This window comes from Hylobates moloch, unplaced genomic scaffold (genome assembly GCF_009828535.3).
Source record: "Hylobates moloch isolate HMO894 unplaced genomic scaffold, HMol_V3 SCAFFOLD_6, whole genome shotgun sequence".
NCBI lineage: Eukaryota > Metazoa > Chordata > Mammalia > Primates > Hylobatidae > Hylobates > Hylobates moloch.
Genome location: NW_026652281.1, coordinates 85,039,799 through 85,058,000, shown reverse-complemented (window position 1 = coordinate 85,058,000; position 18,202 = coordinate 85,039,799). Strand labels below are relative to the sequence as shown.

The 18,202-nt window shown below is 39.9% G+C and overlaps 1 protein-coding gene across 3 annotated transcripts in view; it reads left to right on the top strand.

The window, feature by feature from the left end:
* Window positions 1-18,086, top strand: part of LOC116470589 (coiled-coil domain-containing protein 144A-like) — a 75,750-nt gene extending 57,664 nt beyond the window's left edge. For all 3 annotated transcript variants that reach the window (XM_058440960.1, XM_032156040.2, XM_058440959.1), the window contains 3 exons: window positions 7,691-7,978; window positions 14,774-14,991; window positions 17,305-18,086. In XM_058440960.1, coding sequence (XP_058296943.1) covers window positions 7,691-7,978; window positions 14,774-14,991; window positions 17,305-17,581 — 783 coding nt within the window. In that variant the 3' untranslated portion in view covers window positions 17,582-18,086. The remainder of the gene's footprint in view (window positions 1-7,690; window positions 7,979-14,773; window positions 14,992-17,304) is intronic.
* Window positions 18,087-18,202: the final 116 nt, after the last annotated feature.

Sequence of the window (18,202 nt, the reverse complement as noted above, 5' to 3'; positions counted from 1 at the left end):
TTTTGACAGTCTTTAGGGTTGTGTAGGTGTACAATCATATGAGAGATAGTTTGACTTCTTCAGTTTTTATTTGGATGCCTTTAATTCCTTTCTCTTGCCTGATTGCCCTGGCTAGGACTTCTAGTACTATGTTGAATAGGAATGGAGAGAGCGGGCATCTTTTTCTTGTTCCAGTTCTGAAGGAAAATGGTTCCAAGGTTAGCCCATCGAGTATGATGTTGGCTGTATGTTTGTCATAGGTGGCTCTCATTATTTTCAGGTATGTTACTTTGATGCCTAATTTGTTGAATGTTTTGATCATGAAGGAATATTGCAAGTCTACTGAAAGTTTTTCCTGCATCTGTTGAGACGATCATATGGTATTTAAAAATTCTGTTTATGTGGTGAATCACATTTATTACTTTGTATATGTTGAACCAACTTTGCATCCCAGGAATAAAGCCTGTTAGATTGTAAAAAAGTGAATTTTGGGTCGGGCACGGTGGCTCTCGCCTGTAATCCCAGCACTTTGGGAGGCCGAGGCGGGTGGATCACGAGGTCAGGAGATCAAGACCATCCTGGCTAACACAGTGAAACCCCGTCTCTACTAAAAATACAAAAAATTAACCGGGCATGGTGGCGGGCACCTGTAGTCCCAGCTACTTGGGAGGCAGAGGCAGGAGAATGGTGTGAACCCAGAAGGCACAGCTTACAGTGAGCTGAGATCATGCCACTGCACTCCAGCCTGGGTGACAGAGCAAGACTCTGTCTCAAAAAAAAAAAAAAAAAAAAAAGAGAAGTTTTTTTTTGGATGTGTTGCAGGATTTGGTTTGTTAATGTTTTGTTGGGAATTTTTGTGTCTATGTTCATCAGAGATATTGGCTTGCAGTTTTCTTTTTTCACTGCATCTCTTTCAGCTTTTAATGTCAAGATGATGCTGTATTCATAGAATGAGTTAGGGAGGAGTCTCTCAAACTCGATTGTTTGGAATAGTTTCAGTAGGATTGGTAACAGATCTTCTTTGTATGTCTGGTAGAATTTGGCTCTGAATCCATCAGGTTCAGGACTTTTTCTTTGGTTACTAGGTTTCTAAATTACTGATTCCATTTCAGAACTTGTTATTGTCTATTAAGGATTTTAATTTCATCTTGGTTCAATCTTGGGAGGTTTTGTATTTCTGGGAATTTATCCATTTCCTCTAGATTTCCTAGTTTCTGTGCATAGAGGTGTTCATAATAGTCTCTGATGATATTTTGTATTTCTGTGGGATCCATTGTAATGCCATCTTTGCCATTTCTGATTGTGCTTATTTGGATCTTCTCTATTTTTTCTTTGTTAATGTAGCTAGCTAGCTATCGATCTCATTTTGTTGATTACTTGTAAGGATTTTTGTGTCTCAAATTTATTCAGTTCTGCTCTGGTTTTAGTTATTTCTTTACTTCTGCTAGCTTTGAGGTTATTTGGTTTTTGTTTTGCTAGTTCTGGTAGGTGCGATGTTAAGTTGTTAATTTGAGACCTTTCTATCTTCTTGATGTCTGCATTTAGTGCTATAAACTTTTTTCTTAATACTGGTTTTGCCGTATCCCAGAAATTTTGGCATATTCTGTCTCTTTTTTTATTTATTTTCAAGAGTTTTTAATATCGGGTCTTTATTTTGTTGTTTACCCAAAAGTCATTCAGGAGCAAGTTGTTTAATTTTCATATAATTATGTGACGTTGAGAGAAATTCTTGGTATAGATTTCTATTTTTATTCCACTAGGGTCTGAGATTATGCTTGGTATACTTTCAGTTTTAAAAAAATGTATTGAGACTTGCTTTGTGGCTGAGCATGTGGTCGATCTCAGCGTGTGTTCCCTGTGCCAATGAGAAGAAAGTACATTCTGTGGTTGTTGGGTGGAGGATTCTGTAAGTGTCAATTAAGTTCAATAGGTGAAATGTCAAATTTAATTCTAGCATGTCTTTGTTACTTTTCTGTGTCAGCGATTTGTCTAATGCTGCCAATGAGGTGTTGAAATTTTTAACTATAATTGGGTGGCTAACTAAGTCTTTTCATAGATCTAGAAGTACTTGTTTTAGAAATCCGATGCTCCTATATATTTAAAAATATTTATGCCTTCTTGTTGAATTGAGTTCTTTTATCACTGTGTATCATTCTTTATCATCTTCTTCTTTGTCCCTTTTAAAAACTGTTATTGGTTTAAAGTGTGTTAATCTGATATAAGAATAATGACCCCTGATTTTTTGTTTTCTGTGTGCATGATAGATCTTAGTTTATGCCTTTATTTTGAGCCTATGGGTGTAATTATATGTGAGGTGGGCCTTTTGAAGACAGCAGATGGTTGATTCTTGATTTTCTTTAATCCAACTTGCCACTCTGTGCCTTCTAAGTGGAGTATTTAGATCATTTTATCCAAGGCTAATATTTATATGTCAGATTTGTATCCTGCCGGGATGTTGTTTTCTGGTTGCTTTGTAGTCTCCAATGTGTATTTGTTTATAAGGTCTGTGAGCTATGTACTTATGTGTGTTTCTGTGGTTGCAGGTATTGTTCTTTCATGTCCATGTTTAGAACTCCCTCAAGGATCTCTTGTAGTGCTGGTCTAATGGTATTAAATTCCCTTAGCATTTGCTTGTCTGGAAAAGATTTTTTTCTCCTTCACTTACGAAGTTTAGTTTGACAGGATATAAAATTTGGGGTTTGAATTTATTTAAGGATGCTAAAATAGGCCAACACTCTTCTGGCTTGTAAAGTTTTGCCGACAAGTCTGCTGTTAGCCTGATGGGGTTCCCTTTGTATGTGATCTGACCCTTTTCTCTAGCTGCCATAAGACTTTCACATTGGTTTTTGGATGCTTTTCACTATGTGTCTTTGGAATGACCATCTTGTATAGTATCTTATTGCTGAATTTCTTGAATTTGCATGTCAGCTTCTCTAAATGAGATTGGGGAAAGTTTTGTGGACTGTATTCTAAAATGTGTTTCCAAATTACTTACTCTTTCTCCACAATGCCAGTGAGTCATAGATTTGGTATCTTTATGTGATCCCATATTTCTCAGAGGTTTTGTTCACTTTTAAAAATTCTGTTTTCTTTATTTTCATCTGACTGGGTTGATTCATAGGACCAGACATCAAGTTCTATAGTTTTTTCCTCTGCTTGGTCTAGTCTGTTGTTGAGGCTCCCAATTGTATTTTGAAATTCCTAGAGTGAGTTGTTCAATCCCAGAAGCCCAGTTTTCTTCTTTCTTAAAATGGCTATGTCGTCTTTCAACTCTTGAATTATTTTTCTGGCTTCGTTGGTTAGGTTTCAACCTTCCCTTGGATCTCATTGTGCTTCCTTACCATCCAGATTCTGGATTCTAAGACTATCATTTCAGCATTTCAATCTGGTTAGGATCAATTGCTGAGGAGCTAGTGTGATCCTCTGAGGGTTAGAAAACACTAAGACTTTTTGAATTGCTGGACTTCTTTCACAGATGCTTTCTCATCTGAGAGGGCTAGTGTTTATTTATCTTTTTGAAATTGCTGTCATTTGGATATGACTTCTGGTTTCTATATTCCTATTCTTCCCTTGAGTGTTTGACTGTTGTGTATGTTGGAACAGTTCATTGGTTTAGTTTCTGTGTTCTTTCAGAAGGCCAAGGATCTTTATGAATTTCTTTCTTTTTCTTTTCTTTTTTTTTTTTTTTTGAAGTTTTGTTCTTGTCACCCAGGGTGGAGTGCAGTGGTGCGATCTCGGCTCACTGTAACATCCGCCTGCCGTGTTCAAGTGAGTCTCCTGCTTCAGCTACCCAAGTCGCTGGGATTCAGGTGCCTGCCACTACACCAGGCTTTTTTTTTTTTTTTTTTTTAGAAAAGATGAAGTTTCACCATATTGGCCAGGCTGGTCTCGAACTCCTAACCTCAGGTGATCCACCTGCCTTGGTCTCCCAAGGTGCTGGGATTATAGGCGTGAGCCACCGCACCTGGCCTTTATGGATTTCTTAGTTGTGGCTAGTTTCCTGCATTGGTTTTCACAGGCTAACTGTGTTTAAGGAATTAATTTTGTTTGGTGGTGTAATTCTGGCTTCAATCCTGTAGATGGTGCTTTGGAGTAAGGGCTGGTAGATAGGCTCTTACTCAGCTGCGTAACTCTTTTGTATATCAGTGTGTTTGGAGCAGGCCTCCGAGGAGGGGGAAACAGTTGGCAGGGAGGCAAGAAATGCCTTTCTCACAAAGTTTGTTCCCAAGCCTTCAGAGAATCCCCTTCAATCACTGGTGCCATACTCCCTCTTTCTTAGCTCCAAAGAAGTCCCTGGACAGCTGCACAGCCCCCATCTTTAAGGCCAGGGATGTCCAATCTTATGGCTTCTCAGGACCACATAGGAAGAAGAGGAACTGTCTTGGGCCACACATAAAACACACTAACACTAACGATAGCTGATGAGCTAAAAAAAATTGCAAAAAAATCTCATGTTTTAAGAAAATTTACAAATGCGTGTTGGGCCACGTTCAAAGTCTTCCTGGTCTGCATGCAGCTGATGGGCCCAGGACAAGCTTGCTTTAGGGGCAGCCTGAGCCAAAGGTTAGTCCTCCAAATCTCCAGGGACCTGCTGATTCCCTGTGCTTGGAAGAGTCTGAATGGGATATGGGGTATGTCTGCAGGTGTCTGTGGATGCTGTGGGTCAAGGGTGAAGGTCCCCTGGGCAGGGTGGGTAGTGCCATGGGTGTGCAGCTGGTGTGGTACCCACAGCCTGGAGTTTTTTGCTCAGCAATTGGCTTTGAGGACCATACAACTCATGCTCCCCTGATCAGGTTTTCTGTGATGTGTGCTTTTTAGGTAAGGCCTGATGAGCTAGTTTTGTCCCAAGCCTTCTGAACCCAAATCTTTGGCCTGATATGTGTTCCAGGCCACAGGTTTCCCTTGGATGGAGTCTGTGGCTATCCAACAGGCTATGCTTTTCCCAGACCAGTCTTGCAGAAGGAGTCACACCCAGCTTCCATGCCAGCACATGAATCTGTGCCTCACTCTTCTCAGTGTTCTGAGAGTGGGGGTGCAACCCCGACTTGAGCTCAGGCCACAGATACCAGCTCAATACCCCTTAACTGTGCACTCAAACCCTGGGAAGTTGGGATGGGTCTCATAGCTGTATCCTCTGGTACCCTGAGGTCAAGCACTGGCTGTACTGGAGTGGGCAAACTGCTTTCAAGCTGCCAGAAAAACGCTCAGGTGGGGCAGTGGAGGCTGTGCTATGTGTACACCCTTGAGGGAGCAACCAGGCAGGAGCCAGGGAAGGGACCGGCAAACAAGGGGGTGTGCAAATCAGATGCACTCCAGGCCCTTGGGAAAGGCAGCGCTGGTCTCTCCTAGTCAGGCTGTCAGCAGGGGCTAAAGTGACTCAGAAAGATGGAGAGCCTTGGGGGATGGGTGCCTATTCTCATATTTTCCTGCAGCTGCTTCATGCATGAAACCTTTTGGGCTCCATGCATGTTCAAGCTCTGCTTCTCCCTACTCTCCTGGCAGTTCCCCCTGCCAATTCAAATGTCTGTGTGTATCATGGGATCTCTTGTACCTAGGATCTCAGAGGTCCCTGGCAGGATTGTGTGACTCCTAGTTCCTTCACTCTCTCCTTCCTTAGGTCCAATTCTGGACCAAGAGCTGGTCCTGGTGATTGGTGACTCCATCTGGCTTCCCAGCTTCCTTCCTCTTCAAACTCAGTGCTGCATTGCCTCTCTATTGACTTTGAGTGCTTTTTCCCCCCAAAATCTGTTCAAAGTGTGATGGTTTACTCAATATTTTGTTTTCTCTCTGTGGAGGAGGTGTTTCTGGCTGCATCTGGTTGGTCATCTTGTTCCCCAGTTAAAAATGTAATTGATATTTTGATATGGTTTGGCTCTGTGTCCCAACCCTAATCTCATCTCAAATTATAACCCCCATGTGTGGAGGAAGAGATCTGTAATCCCCACATGTCAAGGGAGGGATGTGATTGGATCATGGGGACAGTTTCCCCCATGCTGTTCTCATGACAGTGAGTTCTCACGAGATCTGATGGTTTTATAAGGGGCTCTTCCCCCTTCACTTTTTCCTGTCTCTCCTGCCACCATGTAAGATGTGCCTACTTCCCCTTCTGCTGTAATCGTAAATTTCCTGCAGCCTCCCCAGCTATGCAGAACTGTGAGTCAATTAAGCCTCTTTTTAAATACATTTTACCCAGTCTTGGGTAGTATCTTTATAGCAGTGTGAAAATAGACTAATATGTATTTTAATAGTGATTGTATTTAACCTGTAGACTCCTTCAGGTAGTATTTTAACAATATTAATTATTTAAATTCATGAGCATGGGATATATTTCAATTTGTTTTTGTCCTCAACCATTTCTTTCATCAGTGTTTCGTAGTTTTCTTGCAGGGGAGCTCTATCACTTCCTTGGTTAAATTTGTTCCTGAGTAGTATTTTATTATTTTTTAGCAATTGTAAGTGGTATTGATTTCTAGTTTTGTTCCATTGTGGTTTGAGAAGATACTTGATAGGATTTTAAGTTTTTGAAATTTGCTAAGACTTGTTTTCTGGCCTAATATATGGTCTATCCCGGGGAATGTTCTATGTGCCGATGAGAAGAATATGTATTCTGTAGCCATTTGATGAAATGTTCTAAGAGTTTGTCGGAGGAGTCTAGGTTTTTTATATACAGGATTAGGTCATGTGCAAAGAGAAATTTCAATTTTTCTTTCCCAATTTAGATGTCCTTCATTTTTTTTTCACCCAGTTGCCCTGGCTAGGACTTCTAATACTGTGTTGAATATGAGTGCTGAATGTGGGTATCCTTGTCTTATGCCAGTTCTTAGAGGAAAGACTTTCAGCTTTTCCTCTTTCAGTGTAATGTTAGCTGTGGCTTTGCCATATATGGCCTTTATTGTTTTGAAATATGTTCCTTCTATGCCTAATTTGTTGGAGTTTTTATCATAAAGATTCATTAATTAGAGTCTTATTTTCAAGTCTCCTTCTCAGAGTGATTTATTGGCTTAGGTCTGGATAATTTAATATGGTGTCCCTAAAGCTTTTTTAGAAATTACGGGGAATGACAAAGGGTGTGAGGGGGCAAGGGACTTTGTACTAAGAAGGGACTTAGACCGAGTGTGGTGGCACACGCCTGTAATCCCAACACTTTGGGAGGCCGAGGTGGGTGGATCACAAGGTCAGGAGTTCGAGACCAGCCTGGCCAACATGGTGAAACCCCATCTGTATTAAAGATACAAAAAATTAGCTGGGCATGGTGTCAGGTGCCTTTAATCCCAGCTACTCGGGTGGCTGAGGCAGGAGAATCCCTTGAATCCAGGAGGCGGAGGTTGCAGTGAGCCGAGACCATGCCACTGCACTCCAGCCTGGGCAACAAAAGCGAGACTTCACCTCAAAAACAAACAAACAAACAAAAAAACAACAAAAAAAAGAGAAGTGACTTGGAGCAATTTTAAAGAGGAAAATGAAAACCTACTATCACATAAAAATGTTTTGTGGCAAAGATGATGTGTGTAAAACATATATTTTTGTGATTCCTGGTGGTTTTAAATTTGTTTTTGATTTTCTAAGTAATTCAAGGATTCATGGTTTAAGAATCTACTGCAGTATAGATAACATTTTATTGCAACCGAATTAATTTCAAAAATGATTATTTTATGTTAGACTATTCTGTCTTCTTTCTTCATTACCAAACCATATTATTTTACTCATGCAGGCTGATCTTACAGAAGCAGTGGAAACTGCTTCTTCAGAAGGTCTACATATGGATGCAGAGATTGAAGTTCTTCAACAGGCATTATTATATATGAAAACAATGCAAGAGAAATGTGAAACACTACAGAAGGATCAGGAGAGGTTGGAAGAAGAACTAGTAAACCTCAAAAGTCACATGGAAATGAATGTGTTAGAACGTGGTGAATTGGAACACCATAAACGGGAGTTCGAAGAAAGAGCAAGGCAGGAGATAGCAGAACAATTAGCAACTGCTGGTCTACTTTTACAGGTTAGTTTATTATCAATAAGGTGTCTTCATTCATTTCAGTGCAAATTATATTTGGGATACATACATTGTATGTGTTTCCTCTACTTCTCTTATAACAATTTGTTTGGTACATTTCTAGAAGGAAGGTGGTATCTGTTTCTCTCTTTAAATATTTCACTTGCCATCATTATTGTAACTAAACTGATCTTCTATAATGATGATTCTCATTAGTGAATCATTTGATTGCTAAGACAAGTTGCATAAAACAAGACTAATAGAGAAAGAAAAATGTGATTTATAAATTAGGCTATACTCTTGAAGTATTCTTAAGTTATATTGCTCAATTTTTCAGAATTTAAATTGATTTTATTATTCTTTGGAGTGTTCCATTTATTTTATTTTATTTATTATTATTTTTAAATTTTATTATTATTATACTTTACGTTTTGGGATACATGTGCACAATGTGCAGGTTTGTTACATATGTATACATGTGCCATGTTGGTGTGCTGCACTCATTAACTCATCATTTAGCATTAGGTATATCTCCTAATGCTATCCCTACCCCTTCCCCCCACCCCACAACAGTCCCCAGAGTGTGATGTTCCCCTTCCTGTGTCCATGTGTTCTCATTGTTCAATTCCCACCTGTGAGTGAGAACATGTGGTGTTTGGTTTTTTGTCCTTGCGATAGTTTACTGAGAATGATGGTTTCCAGTTCCATCCATGTCCCTACAAAGGACATGAACTCATCATTTTTTATGGCTGCATACTATTCTATGGTGTATATGTGCCACATTTTCTTAATCCAGTCTATTGTTGTTGGACATTTGGGTTGGTTCCAAGTCTTTGCTATTGTGAATAGTGCCGCAATAAACATATGTGTGCATGTGTCTTTATAGCAGCATGATTTATAATCTTTTGGGTATATACCCAGTAATGGGATGGCTGGGTCAAATGGTATTTCTAGTTCTAGATCCCTGAGGAATCACCACACTGACTTCCACAGTGGTTGAACTAGTTTACAGTCCCACCAACAGTGTAAAAGTGTTCCTATTTCTCCACATCCTCTCCAGCACCTCTTGTTTCCTGATTTTTTAATGATGGCCATTCTAACTGGTGTAAGATGGTATCTCATTGTGGTTTTTATTTGCATTTCTCTGATGGCCAGTGATGATGAGCATTTTTTCATGTGTTTTTTGGCTGTATAAATGTCTTCTTTTGAGAAGTGTCTGTTCATGTCCTTCGCCCACTTTTTGGTGGGGTTGTTTGTTTTTTTCTTGTAAATGGTTTGAGTTCATTGTAGATTCTGGATATTAGCCCTTTGTCAGATGAGTAGGTTGCGAAAATTTTCTCCCATTTTGTAGGTTTCCCGTTCACTCTGATGGTAGTTTCTTTTGCTGTGCAGAAGCTCTTTAGTTTAATGAGATCCCATTTGTCAATTTTGGCTTTCGTTGCCATTGCTTTTGGTGTTCTAAACATGAAGTCCTTGACCATGCCTGTGTCCTGAATGGTATTCCCTAGGTTTTCTTCTAGGGTTTTTAGGGTTTTAGGTCTAACATGCAAGTCTTTAATCTATCTTGAATTAATTTTTGTATAAGGTGTAAGGAAGGGATCGAGTTTCAGCTTTCTCCACATGGCTAGCCAGTTTTCCCAGCACCATTTATTAAATAGGGAATCCTTTCCCCATTGCTTGTTTTTGTCAGGTTTGTCAAAGATCAGATGGTTGTAGATATGTGGCATTATTTCTGAGGGTTCTGTTCTGTTCCATTGATCTCTATCTCTGTTTTGGTACCAGTACCATGCTGTTTTGGTTACTGTAGCCTTGTAGTGTAGTTTGAAGTCAGGTAGCGTGATGCCTCCAGCTTTGTTCTTTTGGCTTAGGATTGACTTGGCGATGCGGGCTCTTTTTTTGTTCCATATGAACTTTAAAGTAGTTTTTTCCAATTCTGTGAAGAAAGTCATTGGTAGCTTGATGGGGATGGCATTGAATCTATAAATTGCCTGGGGCAGTATGGCCATTTTCATGATACTGATTCTTCCTGCCCATAAGCGTGGAATGTTCTTCCATTTGTTTGTATCCTCTTTTATTTCATTGAGCAGTGGTTTGTAGTTCTCCTTGAAGAGGTCCTTCACATGCCTTGTAAGTTGGATTCCTAGGTACTTTATTCTCTTTGAAGCAATTGTGAATGGGAGTTCACTCATGATTTGGCTCTCTGTTTGTCTGTGATTGGTGTATAAGAATGCTTGTGATTTTTGTACACTGATTTTGTATCCTGACACTTTGCTGAAGTTGTTTATCAGCTTAAGGAGATTTTGGGCTGAGACGATGGGGTTTTCTAGGTATACAATCATGTCATCTGCAAACAGGGACAATTTGACTTCCTCTTTTCCTAATTGAATACCCTTTATTTCCTTCTCCTGCCTAATTGCCCTGGCCAGAACTTCCAACACTATGTTGAATAGGAGTGGTGAGAGAAGGCACCCCTGTCTTGTGCCAGTTTTCAGAGAGAATGCTTCCAGTTTTTGCCCATTCAGTATGATATTGGCTGTGGTTTTGTCATAGATAGCTCTTATTATTTTGAAATACGTCGCATCAATACCTAATTTATTGAGAGTTTTTAGCATGAAGGGTTGTTGAATTTTGTCAAAGGCCTTTTCTGCATCTATTGAGATAATCCTGTGGTTTTTGTCTTTGGTTCTGTTTATATGCTGGATTACATTTATTGATTTGCGTATGTTGAACCAGCTTTGCATCCCAGGGATGAAGCCCACTTGATCATGGTGGATAAGCTTTTTGACGTGCTGCTGGATTTGGTTTGCCAGTATTTTAGTGAGGATTTTTGCATCAATGTTCATCAAGGATATTGGTCTAAAATTCTCTTTTTTGGTTTTGTCTCTGCCAGGCTTTGGTATCAGGATGATGCTGGCCTCATAAAATGAGTTAGGGAGGATTCCCTCTTTTTCTATTGATTGGAATAGTTTCAGAAGGAATGGTACCAGCTCCTCTTTGTACCTCTGGTAGAATTCGGCTGTGAATGCATCTGGTCCTGGACTTTTTTTGGTTGGTTAGCTATTGATTATTGCCACAGTTTCAGAGCCTGTTATTGGTCTATTCAGAGGTTTAACTTCTTCCTGGTTTAGTCTTGGGAGGGTGTATGTGTTGAGGAATTTATCCATTTCTTCTAGATTTTCTAGTTTATTTGCATAGAGGTGTTTGTAGTATTCTCTGATGGTAGTTTGTATTTCTGTGTGATCGGTGGTGATATCCCCTCTATCATTTTTTATTGCGTCTATTTCATTCTTCTTTCTTTTCTTCTTTATTAGTCTTGCTAGCAGTCTATCAATTTTGTTGATCCTTTCAAAAAACCAGCTCCTGGATTCATTAATTTTTTGAAAGGTTTTTTCTGTCTCTATTTCCTTCAGTTCTGCTCTGATTTTAGTTATTTCTTGCCTTCTGCTGGCTTTTGAATGTGTTTTCTCTTGCTTTTCTAGTTCTTTTAATTGTGATGTTAGGGTGTCAGTTTTGGATCTTTCCTGCTTTCTCTTGTGGGCATTCAGTGCTATAAATTTCCCTCCACACACTGCTTTGAATGTGTCCCAGAGATTCTGGTATGTTGTGTCTTTGTTCTAGTTGGTTTCGAAGAACATCTTTATTTCTGCCTTCATTTCGTTATGTACCCAGCTGTCACTCAGGAGCAGGTTGTTGAGTTTCCATGTAGTTGAGTGGTTTTGAGTGAGTTTCTTAATCCTGACTTCTAGTTTGATTGCACTGTGGTCTGAGAGACAGTTTGTTATAATTTCTACTCTTTTACATTTGCTCAGGAGTGGTTTACTTCCAAGTATGTGGTCAATTTTGGAATAGGTGTGGTGTGGTGCTGAAAACAATGTATATTCTGTTGATTTGGGGTGGAGAGTTCTGTAGATGTCTATTAGGTGTGCTTGGTGCAGAGCTGAGTTCAATTCCTGGATATCCTTGTTAACTTTCTGTCTCATTGATCTGTCTAATGTTGACAGTGGGGTGTTAAAGTCTCCCATTATTATTGTGTGGGAGTCTAAGTCTCTTTGTAGGTCACTAAGGACTTGATTTATGAATCTGGGTACTCTTGTATTGGGTGCATATATATTTAGGATAGTTAGCTCTTCTTGTTTAATTGATCCCTTTACCATTATGTAATGGCCTTCTTTGTCTCTTTGATCTTAGTTGGTTTAAAGTCTGTTTTATCAGAGACTAGGATTGCAACCCCTGCCTTTTTTTGTTTTCCATTTGCTTGGTAGATCTTCCTCCATCCCTTTATTTTGAGTCTATGTGTGTCTCTGCACGTGAGATGGGTTTCCTGAATACAGCACACTGATGGGTCTTGACCCTTTATCCAGTTTGCCAGTCTGTGTCTTTTAATTGGAGCATTTAGCCCATTTACATTTAAAGTTAATATTGTTGTGTGTGAATTTGGTCCTGTCATTATGATGTTAGCTGGTTATTTTGCTTGTTAGTTGATGCAGTTTCTTCCTAGCCTTGACGGTCTTTACATTTTGGCATGTTTTTGCAGTGGCTGGTACCGGTTGTTGCTTTCCATGTTTAGTGCTTCCTTCAGGAGCTCTTTTAGGGCAGGCCTGGTGGGGACAAAATCACTCAGCATTTGCTTGTCTGTAGAGGATTTTATTTCTCCTTCACTTATGAAGCTTAGTTTGGCTGGATATGAAATCCTGGGTTGAAAATTCTTTTCTTTAAGAATGTTGAATATTGGTCGCCACTCTCTTCTGGCTTGTAGAGTTTCTGCCAAGGGATCAGCTGTTAGTCTGATGGGCTTCCCTTTGTGGGTAACCCAACCTTTCTCTCTGGCTGCCCTTAACATTTTTTCCTTCATTTCAACTTTAGTGAATCTGACAATTATGTGTCTTGGAGTTGCTCTTCTCAAGGAGTGTCTTTGTGGCGTTCTGTGTATTTCCTGAATCTGAATGTTGGCCTGCCTTGCTAGATTGGGAAAATTCTCCGGATAATATCCTGCAGAGTGTGTTCCAACTTGGTTCCATTCTCCCCGTCACTTTCAGGTACACCAATCAGACGTAGATTTGGTCTTTTCATATAGTCCCATATTTCTTGGAGGCTTTGTTCATTTCATTTTATTCTTTTTTCTCTAAACTTCCCTTCTCGCTTCATTTCATTCATTTCGTCTCCCATCACTGATACCCTTTCTTCCAGTTGATCGCATCGAGTCCTGAGGCTTCTGCATTCTTCACGTAGTTCTCGAGCCTTGGCTTTCAGCTCCATCAGGTCCTTTAAGGACTTCTCTGCATTGGTTATTCTAGTTATCCATTCGTCTAATTTTTTTTCAAAGTTTTTAACTTCTCTGCTGTTGGTTTCAATTTCCTCCTGTAGCTCGGAGTAGTTTGATCATCTGAAGCGTTCTTCTCTCAACTCGTCAAAGTCATTCTCCATCCAGCTTTGTTCCATTGCTGGTGAGGAGCTGCGTTCCTTTGGAGGAGGAGAGTTGCTCTGCTTTTTAGAGTTTGCAGTTTTTCTGCTCTGTTTTTTCCCCATCTTTGTGGTTTTATCTACTTTTGGTCTTTGATGATGGTGACGTACAGATGGGTTTTTGGTGTAGATGTCCTTTCTGTTTGTTAGTTTTCCTTCTAACAGACAGGACCCACAGCTGCAGGTCTGTTGGAGTTTGCTAGAGGTGCACTCCAGACCCTGTTTGCCTGGGTATTAGCAGAAGTGGCTGCAGAACAGCAGTGGCTGTAGAACAGCGGATATTGGTGACCTGCAAATGCTGCTGCCTGATTGTTCCTCTGGAAGTTTTGTCTCAGAGGAGTACCCGGCCATGTGAGGTGTCCGTCTGCTCCTACTGGGGGATGCCTCCCAGTTACGCTGCTCGGGGGTCAGGGACCCACTTGAGGAGGCAGTCTGCCCATTCTCAGATCTCCAGCTGCATGCTGGGAGAACCACTACCGTCTTCCAAGCTGTCAGACAGGGACATTTAAGTCTGCAGAAGTTACTGCTGTCTTTTTCTTTGTCTGTGCCCTGCCCCCAGAGGTGAAGCCTACAGAGGCAGGCAGCCCTCCTTGAGCTGTGGTGGGCTCCACCCAGTTCGAGCTTCCTGGCTGCTTTATTTACCTAATCGAGCCTGGACAATGGCAGGCACCCCTCCCCCAGCCTGGCTGCCACCTTGCAGTTTAATCTCAGACTGCTGTGCTAGCAATGAGCGAGGCTCCATGGGTGTAGGACCCTCGGAGCCAGGTGGGAGATATAATCTCCTGGTGTGCAGTTTTTAAAGCCCGTTGGAAAAGCGCAGTATTAGGGTGGGAGTGACCCGATTTTCCAGGTGCCATCTGTCACCCCTTTCTTTGACTAGGAAAGGGAACTCCCTGACCCCTTGTGCTTCCCGAATGAGGCAGTGCCTTGCCCTGCTTTGGCTTGTGCACGGTGGGCTGCACCCACTGTCCTGCACCCACTGTCTGGCACTCCCTGGTGAGATGAACCTGGTACCTCAGATGGAAGTGCAGAAATCACCCGTCTTCTGCGTTGCTCATGCTGGGAATTGTAGACCAGAGCTGTTCCTATTCGGCCATCTTGGCTCCACCTGGAGTCTTACATTTCATGAGTACTACCATAAGCATGATTTCATTTTTTTACAATTCAGATTAAATTATTAATTTAGTTGATACTCATAATAAATATATTAAACTTCAGTTGCTTTTTTCACATACTGAGAAATGCTCTCTAGATCACCGACCCAAAACAAAAAGAACCAAATACACAATAAGTATTCAGGTGATAATTATTTGTTTAATGTACCCTTTCAATTTGTTTTAGATGCAGAAAATAGCTGATGTCAAGTTACAGTTGTTAACAGAGGAAAGGAAGGCTACTAAGAAAAGTCAGATGGAACTTAGAATTAAAGAGCTGGAATTCAAACTCTACAAAGCAAAAACTTCACAAGCAGACTGTAATACAACAGAATTGGAAAAATATAAGGAGCTGTATCTAGAAGAATTAAAACTTAGAGAATCTTTGTCAGATGAACTAAACAAGTAAGTCAAAACACAGAATCATAGAAAATAAATAAAGCTCATTAATTTGCCTCAAAAGCATAATTTTTATTGAGACAGGTTTATGAGATTAGGGGGAAGCCAAAGCTAACTAGATTAAACAATTTTGGAAAATAATGTTAGTAAACGAGCTTACCTTTAAAATGTTAATCCGAGGGTGGCTCACCTGAGGTCAGGAGTTCAAGAGCAGTCTGGCCAACATTGTGAAACCCCGTCTCTACTAAAAATACAAAAATTAGCCGGGCATGGTGGCACGCTCCTGTAATCTCAGCTACTTGGGAGGCTGAGGCAGGAGAATTGCTTGAACCCAGGAGGCGGAGGTTTCAGTGAGCCGAGATCATGCCACTGCACTCCAACCTGGGCGACAGAGTGAGACTCCATCTCAAAAAAAAAGTTAATCCAGGACAATTCATGTCATTCCCCTGATTTTGGATGTGTTTTTTTTGTTTGTTTTGTGTTTTGTTTTTTTGAGATGGATTCTCACTCTGTCACCTAGGCTGGAGTATGGTGGCACAATCTCGGCTCACTGCAACCTCTGCCTTCCAGGTTCAAGCAATTCTCCTGCCTCAGCCTCCTGAGTATGACCTTTCATATTCTCACCACTCCTGGCTAATTTTGATATTTTCAGTGGAGCTGGAGTTTCACCATCCTGGCCAGGCTGGTCTTGAACTCCTGACCTCAAGTGATCTGCCCATCTCAGCCTCCCACAGTGCTGGGATCACAGGCCTGAGCCATGGTGCCTGGCCTGTTTTTTGGTTTTATATGGCTCTTTATCCCCTTAATATTCTTATTTAGTTAACCTGATCTGTTAGTCTTTCAGCCAAGTATCTTTGAAGCTTCATAATTTCGACAGTGATATTGTTACACAATTGTTTGTCAGCATTCCCCTATATAGAAATATTAATGAATTTAATTATTTTTTATAAGATTACAATTTAAACTGAAAAAGGGTCAGGTACTTCTACTCCTCTGCACATTCTGGCACTCAGTAAATTAACTGTCATTGATTGCGATCTTTGGTATTATTATCATTAGAGGCCACCTTGGAACAAAGTATTTTGTATAGTTTTTCCACACCACATAAAGGCATACTTGTGAAGTAGAGAATAATTAACACAGGGTTGAAAGGAAGTATAATTCACAAAGTGGTGAAAAATAACACCTTGGTCAGCCTGAGGTGGTGGTTGGAAGTCCAAAAGGGCAGGTCCCACTTCTGGGATGCCTGGGTCACAACTTTAGGAGTAAATCGCCTTTGGAGATGACTGAGTTCTCTTTGATCTCGGCTATCTCCTTCTCCCCAGGGAATTGTTGCTCTGAATGATTCCCCAGTGCCAAATGCTTCTCAAATAATAGGTGAAATGTACAAGGGTGGTAAAAAGAAATGCTTGAAAGTGTCTTTGAGAGATAGTTTTTTTTTCTGTAACTGGCTTACTAAGTACAGGTATTTCTAGCTTTATTTTACTTTTAGTTATTTCACCGGAGTAAAATATTTTTGGATTTATATTTTTAGATATATTTTGGTACTCCTATATATTTAAGGAATACCACGTGATGTTTTAATATATTTGTATATAGTCAAATGGTGATTCTAGTCCAGCAAATTAACACGTTTATCATTTCATGTAGTTACCCTTTAAACACAAGTATTTATTTGCTTTTTTACTTTTTTTTTGTTTTGAGATGGAGTTTTGCTCTTGTCCCAGGCTGGAATGCAGTGGCACGATCTCGCCTCCCAGGTTCAAGTGATTCTCCTGCCTCAGCCTCCCAAGTAGCTGGGATTACAGGCGCCCACCACCATGCCTGGCTAATGTTTTGTATTTTTAGTAGAGACAGGGTTTTGCCATGTTGGCTAGGCTGGTTTTGAACTCCTGACCTCAAGTGATCCACCCCTTTTGGCCTCCTAAAGTGCTGGGATTACGGGCGTGAGCCACCATGCCCAGCCTAAGCACTAGTATTTCTAATGGCATCCTTAAGAATCTTATAAGTAGAGCCATTTCAGAAGGCAACAAATGTCACCTGTTAATCCATACATCATTGATAGCTTTTGCTCTTCCCTCCCTACTTTGTTTGAATTACTTGTTAAAATCCTCTAGGAGTACATGTACTTCTTTAGAACAATTTTAAAATTAAAACTGTGTACAATACACATGCTCTCATACATTTTCAGAGTTAAAACATGGTTTGTGGTATCTTTCATTGACTCATGGTGACTTTTTAAACAATGCAAGTCATTTAGACATAATTTGTAAAAAAAAACCCAAAATACTCAGTATCTGTGTTTTGCAATCTTCATAGACGTAAAGAAATTCTAGCAGATGTCAGTAGCAAACTTCTTCAAGAAAAAGAGCAGAGCGGATCTTTATTTACTTCTCATACTACAAGGCCAGTCCTAGAGTCAGCATGCAATGGAAATCTTAATGAACATTTAGGTCTCAACAGAATACATATTCCAAGAGAAAACTTAAGAATTCCTACCTTAAGCTCATTGTCTTCAAATATCAGAATGGAGAGCGACTTGTCAAAGGTTAGATATAGCATCATTTTTTCTTTCCTTCTCAGACTTCTGATATAATTCTTGTATTTTTTTGGCAAAATATTGAGTTGTCTAATTGACTTATGTATTTTAAATAAAGGTCATAAATATCTGTGTTTTTAAGGAAAGGAAAGAAACTTTACAGCTTTTTTTAAAGTCCTTGGAGCTCTCATTGTCAAGAGATATTCATTTGTTAACTTTATTCAATACATGTAACTAAACCGGCACATTTTAAATTTCTGTAAAAATTGCATTTAAGTTAGATCTTGGAAATTGAATGGTATTGCCTAACAACTAAAGGTATACTTTGAGATGCTTTGGCTTACTTTCTAATTGATTTTAATTTGGCTTGTGTTCATAATGTTTTTAAAGTTTTCCTGTAGCATCTCAAGTTTCCCACTTCTAATCAGATGTAAATGATTGATATTCAAACACCTAACCACATATGGATGATTATTATGTAAAGGAATCCAAGATAAATACTTTTTATGAATTCTATGAACCTGTAACACTAAAAAAGATTCCTTCTGTTTTTCAGTTTAAAGTTTTGTGATTTTCTTACATGAGTACATCCTTAATTGCTATTGTACTTACAGCATTTTAATATCAATTGTTGTAAAATGTGCCCGTTGCTGTGCAATCGTACAGCAGTTTTTAAAT